The sequence below is a fragment of the Ursus maritimus genome, unplaced genomic scaffold (genome assembly GCF_017311325.1).
Source record: "Ursus maritimus isolate PB19 unplaced genomic scaffold, ASM1731132v1 scaffold_30, whole genome shotgun sequence".
Classification (NCBI taxonomy): domain Eukaryota; kingdom Metazoa; phylum Chordata; class Mammalia; order Carnivora; family Ursidae; genus Ursus; species Ursus maritimus.
In genome coordinates, this window is record NW_024425564.1 from 9,921,725 (window position 1) to 9,930,266 (window position 8,542).

The 8,542-nt window shown below is 38.8% G+C and overlaps 1 protein-coding gene across 2 annotated transcripts in view; it reads right to left on the reverse strand.

The window, feature by feature from the left end:
• Window positions 1–127: 127 nt before the first annotated feature.
• TRIM38 (tripartite motif containing 38) overlaps window positions 128–8,542 on the reverse strand; it is a 19,409-nt gene continuing 10,994 nt past the window's right edge. For both annotated transcript variants that reach the window (XM_040644894.1, XM_040644893.1), the window contains exon 7: window positions 128–2,958. In XM_040644894.1, coding sequence (XP_040500828.1) covers window positions 2,435–2,958 — 524 coding nt within the window. In that variant the 3' untranslated portion in view covers window positions 128–2,434. The remainder of the gene's footprint in view (window positions 2,959–8,542) is intronic.

The following is an 8,542-nucleotide window of genomic DNA, read 5'->3' on the forward strand; positions in this document are numbered from 1 at the left end:
TCCAATTCCAGATGCTGGTAATTCTTCCCCTTCCCTGGGAGCCCCAGAGAACAAGTACAGACTCCCACTTCAGGCTGGTGTTAACAGGTGGGCGTGTGTTCTGAACAAAAGATTCACAACAGCCACGTTTTGGTTTCAAAAAGGAAAGAAAACTTTATTATTATTACAGAAACCTGATAGAAACAGAACAGCAAAGGAATCCACAACCTTGGCACCGTCGAGGACCAAAGAGAAGACCACTATTTATGGAAGGTCAGAGGCAGGAAAAGTAGATTATTAATCCAGGAAGGCAAGGCCTGTGGGGCCAGAATTTGCCTTCTAGGCCATGCTGAGGAGCGAGGTTTTACTTCAGCACGGACTCCGGGTCGGTTGGTCATCTACAGTCCTCTGGCTCCCTCAGTCGCTGTCCTCTCCTTCCTGCTGTGCTCTGTCTCTGGTCCCCTGCTGCAGCACCACGGACACCACACGCACCTGACCTTGCATGCAACTGCAGTGGGCGACGTTGTCTAGAGGGTCTGAGGAAGGGGCACCAGGGGGGCCCTCTTCTTTTCCGAGTAAATACGTACAGGATACCGCCTCTGCCCGTTGGTTCTGGCTAATGCAGTGCAAGCAGGAAGCCGTACGGTAGGTTTTAGGAAGGGGCATAAAAATTAGCTGTTGCCCGTGGGCCCTTTGCTCACTTCTATGTCCCTTTCTCCATCCGACAGCTTGGAATGTGGTCTTGCCCGGTGAGGATGGCCTCCTAATGTTGGCAGTTCCTGGAGCTGAGTACCCTGCTCAGAAAAAAAGTCTATACCCTTAAACACTTAGATTGCTGAACAAGAAAGAATGATGATAAACATTCAACTAAAAAAATTTTTTTTAATTAACAAAATAAACCTTTGGAAACCATAAGGATAATAAAGATAAAATGAGAAACTGGGGTGCAGGCAAATTATAGAACAAAAAATAAGTTCTGCTAGTTCTGAAGGGGAAGAAATGCTACGCTATTAGACAAACCATTAGCTACCCTAATAAAGGTTTTTAAAAAAGAAAACAAGAAATAAAATGGAAACCTGAAAGAGCATATACAGGAAATAATGGTTTTGAGAGTAATTTGAAGAATTATGTGCAAATACATTAGAAAACTTTGATAAATTGCTTTTCAAAAGCAAAATGACCTGACTGACTCAAGAAGGGGAATGAAAATCTAAACAAACTCAAAGCTACAAATTAAATTCAGAAAGCTACAGAATTCCAATTAAATACATGGAAACAAAACATAGAGGGAGTAGATGATTTTATGGCCACTTTTTTTTTTTAAAGGTACAGCAACTCACTGCGCCCTGGAAGATTAAATTAAGTTCCACTGAATAGAAAACCCGAAATGGTAGCGGCTGAAGCAAGTTCATGTCTCTCCCATGTAGACAGTCCAGAAAATGTAGAAAGTCCAGGAAATCCAGAGAGTCCAGGGCTGGTATGGCACCTCCACAAATCTGGCAGCTTCCTTCTAGCCACACTTCCACCATCCCTAGGATCTAAGAGTTTCTAAAGCCCCAGGCATCACACCTGTGTCATTTATGTCGTTTGTGGCTTGGCTGACTTCTCCGTGATTTTGCCATTAGGCAACTCAGCCATGATAATTTAGGTTTGAGAAGGAATGTTCTCTTCAAAACAGACCCAGGTATAGCTAAGGTCTATTTGATCATAGAAGAATCATAACAAAGTCTGCCAACAATCATGCCAGTGGTAACTATTTGCTGAGATCTTAAGCTATTTCAAAATAGCTGGCTTAGTAGTCTGGAAAATATCAACTTCTTTTCCAGTACTGAGTCCCCCAAGAAAACTTGTTTTTATTCTTAATCTCCTTCCCATTTGAAATGTATCACTGTAGGCCGATTTTAACTCTTCGTTCATACTGCACGTGTTACTGCCCAGGCAGTGCTCCCTAGGTCTGGGAGGCATCTGTGCTCACTGCATCCTCCAGGGGTACGGTTCGGATGCATGATCAAATGTCAGTGCTGAGAAGAGTCACTATGTTGGTTTTCCTGCTCTTTCTTGCAGCTGGCAGAGACAATTGCAGCTTTCCCTCACCCCCCACCCATGAGTTCCTACGGCATCGAACAAACTGGGAGAACTCAGACCTCCTGACCTCTGGGTCACCTGCAGGTCACCCAAAGACTCTTGGAAATCAAGGCTCTGAACCCACTGAGGGGGGATGGAGAAAACAATGTATGATCATTGCTACTGTCTGGCTTTCCCCAGCTCAGGCTGACCATCTGTGGTATTCTTGCAGTTTCTCTCCATTCATTCGAAGCAGATTTATTAAGTAGCACTAAAAGCCCAGCACTGTTCTAAGTACAAGAAGTGAAGAAAACAGACCAAATTTCTGCCCTCACGGGACTGACATTATATTTTCTATGCCAGTTAAACCAAGGAGATTTTACTTGTTTCCTTACTCGTCTGGGGGAGGCAGGAACAAAGGAGAATGTTGATAAACCCGGAAATAGGGCCGGAGAGTATCAGAGAAGGAGGCCTTTGGGAAGGTAAAGATGTGGGATCCAGTGGTCATGTTGTAAAACGATACAACTCCAACATCACAGTCCAGAAAAATCCCCACAACCAGGGGCTGCTCCCCCAGATAAAGGGAAGTTATGGGAGAGGTGAGTGCTAAGTAGCCTTTCTTTTTGCATAGTCTAATGGCCCAAAATCCAGACTGCGGCTTCTGTATCACACCAACGTCCCTGTGAACGTTGTCCAGACAGACTCCTAAGTCCCACCCAGTTCCTTCTCCCACATCCACCTCAAAGTAATGTCTTCCTGAAGTGAAGCCCTCACAGCCCAGAATACAGGGTAAGATACTAAATCTCTTGGAAGAGTTGTCCAGATTCTCCTGGAGGCATCCACGAGTCACTTGTCTCCGATCCTCGGACAGAATCAGCTCACGGTGAGCTGTATCTGGATCCAGAGTCACATTGACTGAAAAAAATAAATAAGTAAGTAAATAAATACATAAGGCACATTTTTTTTTGTTGCCAAGAGCACAGTTTAATTTAAACAAAACCAGCCTGTGCTCAAACCCAGGCATCGTCTCTTACTAGCTGTGACAGCTTAGGCAAGTCACTCTCCAAGACTCAGATTTGTTACATATGAAGTAGAAATTGTCATAACTGTCACAAAGGATGGTGGGAGAATTGAATGAGTTAATGTATGCTCAGTGCTCAGTAAAATTCCTGGAATATGGTAAGTGCCCAGGAAGTGGCAGTAATAATAATAATATCATCTTCATCATCATCACCATCTTAGAGACTCAGAGGAGCCAAGGACCAGAACGAACCAGAGTTGACATGGTTACTATTCTCTCCAGAGCCAATGGGAAGGACTAGAGGAGACCACAGAGCACAAAGGAGCGGAGTCCAGAGTATTTAGCACCCAGTCCCTCCCCACTGCCTATCACTTGGAGGGTCTGCCTTCCTCTGCCTCTGGTCACGCTCTCCCACAGTTACAACGCCTCCACCTGCTACTGAGGCCCCAGGGAGGTGACGGCTGCCTACCTATTCCTAGCCCTGGCTGCTTCACTGTTCCTTGTTAATGACCCTAATCCTCATCTTTGTAGCTAACCCCTTTATTAAATTCTATTAAGTTCTTATCATGAGCCTGACTCAAAAAAGTTTGGGGTTTCAATTTATGTTATCTTAATGATTCAGGAAAACCCAAGTTAAATTATAATGCTTACAGGCTGGCAATACCACTTGAAGAAGATATCAAATTGAATTTTTAAAATTCTACCTCATATTGCTTGTAGGTGACACAACAAAAAGACATAGGTTGACAGTTAAAGGATGGATAATATAGTTATATAGCTGCTACAGTTATATAATTATATCAAATGATATTAAGTCAAAGTATTATTAAGGATGGAAAGGGTTACCTAACAAAGAAAAATATATAATTCACTAGGAAGATATCCTAATTCCAAACAAGCATGCACTGATAATATAGTCTCAAAATATACGAAGTAAAAACTACAGAATCACGAGGAGAAACTGACAATTCCACAATCATCATGAGATATTTTAACATTCTTTTTTTCCATAATTGATGGATCAAGCAGGCAAAAAAGGGAAGATATGGAAGATTTGAACAACCCAACAAGCCCAATCTAATAAATATATGTAAAGCTCAGCAATTAATAAACAGAGAATATGCACTTTCCTCCAGTATAGACGGCATATGTATTGAGTAAAGTCTAGTCAGAAAGCAAGTTTGAACAAATTCCAATGAATCTATATTGCCTGGACCATGTTCTCTCACCTCAATACAATTAGGTTAGAAACTAATTTAAAAAGATCAATAAAACAATTCTCAATATTAGGAAATGTAAATGTTTCTAAATTATAATATGATGATACACAGACTTGAGTAATAATAAAGTGCTACAAATAAAAATTTATACAATGAAGCTAAGGTGGAATTTTTGGGAAAATTTATAGCCTTTAAGTGCTTATTTTAGAAAAAGAAAAAAGCTGGAAATTAAGAAGCGAACAATCCAGCTTAAAATACAAAAAGAACAGAGAATGGGGCGCTTGGGTGGCTCATTCGGTTGAGGGTCCAACTCTTGGTGTAGGCTCTGGTCATGATCTTAGAGTCGTGAGATTGAGCCCCACATGGGTCTCCACACTCAGTGGAGAGTCTGCTTGAGATGCTCTCTCCCTCTCCCTCTGCCCCTCCCCCCACTCACGTGCTTTCTAAATAAAAAAAATGATCTTTAAAAAAAAAGAGAAAGAACAGAGAAACTCAGATTTTTTTTTAAAGGAAAATAATGTTTAAACAATAAACCAATGAAATGAAAGAAAATAAGAATGCAATGGAGAGGGAAAAGCCAACAGTAGCTTTCATGAAAAGATTAATGCAATAGACATACCTCTAAGAAGATTCATCAAAGGAGAAAAAAGGAAGACAAAACTGGAATGAATATAGAAATTTAAAAATTGAGAATTTATGATAAACTTTATGCTACTAATAAAGTTGAAAATAACAACAGGAATAACCTTCTAGAAAAATGGTTCTTAGTAAAACTCATTCAAAAGAAAAAAGAAAACATGAGCAGACCTAACATTAAAAAATATAATAAGGAATTTAGAATTTACCCACAGATAATAAAACATGCACATACACCACATAAAAAGAGACCTGGTCAGTTTTTGAAGAAATTCTACCACTCAAGGAATAGATAATGACAATCTCATATCAAATCTTCCAAAGAATAGGGAATTACAGAGCCCTGTAACTTACAGACATAGACACAAAAATCCTAAAAAAAAATAATATAAATAATAAGTCAAATTTTACATGTGTATATATATAATTATATTTTATATATACATATATTTAATTTACATTTTATATATGTATAAATGTATACTTTGTGTATTTAATGTGTTTATCATACATATTATATATTTTTACAATATTATATAATTATGTTATATTATTAATTATACATATTAATTATATAATTACATTATAATTATTAGTCATCTGATATATATCAATATATACTATATGTCACACAGAATATATATTACATCAAAAATATAATCTCCATATATTATATGTCAAATGTTTTAATATATATTATTAGATATATAATATTCTGTTTGTGTGTATAGTTGTATGAAAAGACTGGGATGTTTTTATTACCAACTAGACAGAGTCAAGGAGTCAAGGTGAGGAGCCGACATACAATGTTGTCATTAACGGAGCTGGTAGAGTATTAGTTATAGTAATGAGGAAGGAAGGTGTTTGCAGAGGCATACTTACCAGGAAAACACATGACTCACTTTATATGTGAGCAGGTCTGATGTGTAAGCAGCCTCTCCTGACATTCCTAGCAACTGTCTCCATCAGCACTTCATCACAGTCATCATGCTATCAGGGTATAGGCAACAGCTAAACTTTCTTTACTTTCTAATGTCAGGATTCCTCTTTGCCCAATGGCCTATTTGTTTCACCGCTCTATGCAACTAACCTTTCTGTAGCAACGTAAGTGCAGCACAATAATGATCTTCGTGACGAATTCCTATTTGGCTATCAAACCCATGTTATATATACCGTATATGTATCAAAATTTAGCTTTTTTCTGAGAATGCAACTATGGTTTAACATTAGAAAATAAATGATCATAATCACCACATTAATAGATTGAAGGAGAGAAACCACATGATCCTATCAATTCATACAACTAACTCATTGATAAATTCAATGCCCATTGACGATGACAGAGGTCTTTGGAAATAATAGCCACAGACTTTGAAGGAAAACGTGTTTTGAAACCCTATATATTAAAAGATAGAATGAAAATGTAAAAGGCCATACATATACCAGAGATACTAGCTATAATAAACTCCCATGAGTCAATAAGAGAAAGAACCCGATAGAAAAATGCTTCAATAAGTGCAAATCATGGGTAAATCACAGAAGAAGACTAAAAGGCTAATGGACTTACAAGAGGCTCAACCTTTCTAGTGAAATCATAGAACACAAATCAAGTCCACAATTAGGTAGCATTTCAGATCCATCAGATTGTCAAAAATTATAAATTATAAGCAAAGACTCAAGGACATACGGAACAGTGTGAGCTCTTATGTTGTCGGCAGGATATAAACTGATAGAATTTCACGACCCGCAGTATTTGGTCAAATTAAGATGTGCATCCCTACACAGCAGCATTTTCAATTCAAGGCATATCCTCAGAGGAAACCGTTCACAGCACACAAGGACACATGGAAGAGAATGGTCACAGTGGCGTGGTGTGCCCCAGCAACAAACAAAACCAACTATGCGTAAACTTCAGTGCCCACTCCATAAAACAATGGATTAAAAAAACACAACAGATTCATTTTTTTTGCCACATTGCAGACTGATTAAGAGAGTGTTCTTAAGAGAGATGCTACCATGCGTTACCACTTACTGGTTGCCTCTCTGTGTCTTAGTTTCTTCATCTATAAAGTGAAAAGTGCTTCCTACAGAGATGGCCGGTATAAAACAGGTAACACATGTGAAGCTTTCCTCATCTGCCATGGAAAGAGTGCTTTGTATATGTACGTTGCTTTTCTCGGTGCTGGCGAGGCTGTATGTTGCCACACTGGCACACGTGATATGCATTAAGATTAACAAGCCCAGCAACCCCAGTGCTGGGTATATGCTCTATGGGTATGGAAACAGGAGGATGGAAGGTTGCATGGCCCAGGCAGTTCTTGCATCAGTGTTGCAATACCCAAGTGCTGGAAGCAGCCTGAAGCTCCAATGGTGGGGATATGGTTACGTGCAATTATGATATACTCATGGAATATTAGCTTTAAAAAGTGATGAGTGACATTCTATATGCTAAATGTTTGTTAAACAACAACAACAACAACAGAGAAAAACAGAGCTTGTTACCTGGAGAAGGAGGATTGGAGAGGGGTGGGAGAAACCTTGAATTTTTCTTCATATCTATCGCTATCATTCAACTGATTATAATTTATTTGTATTACTTTTGAAGTAAGAAAAGTTTTAATAATGAGGGTTCTAAAAAAGAAAGGGAATTATCTCGTTAAAAGATGAGCCCATTTTAGAAAGAGATTGACTTGCACAATGTTGTAATCCTTCTGTAAAAGCCAAGAGTGGACCAATCGGCTCAGTGAAATCTGGAGGTGATTTGCATGGAGTCCTATTTTTTCCTTTCCTGAATCTTTCTAGGATCAGATACAGACTTACTTTGTTTTGTTGTTGTTCTCATTGTTGTTTGTTGTTGTTAACTTGAGGGGAAAATAAATACAGGTCCATAAACCTTATCTGAGCCCCCGGGGGCAAAATGGGTTTTGGATTCAGAATTTTTTTGTCGTTGTTCTACTTCTGTGAAAAATGCAGTTGGTATTTTGATAAGGATTGCATTAAATCTGTAGGTTGTTTGGGTAGTACGGACATTTTTAACAATATTTGGTCTTCCAATCCATGAGCCTGAAATATGTTTCCATTTGTTAGTACTGTCTTCAGTTTCTTTCATCAATGTTTTATAGTTTTCAGAGTACAGGTTTTTCACCTCCTGATTAAGTTTATTCCTAGGTATTTTATTATTTTTGGTGCAATTGTAAATGGGATTGTTTCTTTAATTTCTCTTTCTGCTACTTCGTTATTAGTATATAGAAATGCAACAGATTTCTGTATATTGATTTTGTATCCTGCATCTTTACTAAATTTAGTTCTAGTAGTTTTTTTTTTTTTAAAGATTTTATTTATTTATTTGACAGAGATAGAGACAGCCAGCGAGAGAGGGAACACAAGCAGGGGGAGTGGGAGAGGAAGAAGCAGGCTCATAGCGGAGGAGCCTGATGTGGGGCTCGATCCCAGATCGCCGGGATCACGCCCTGAGCCGAAGGCAGACGCTTAACCGCTGTGCCACGCAGGCGCCCCAGTTCTAGTAGTTTTTTGGTGGTATCTTTAGGGCTTTCCATATAAGGCATCGTGTCATCTACAAATAGTGAAAGTCTTACTTCTTCCTTATCATTTTTTTTTTTTT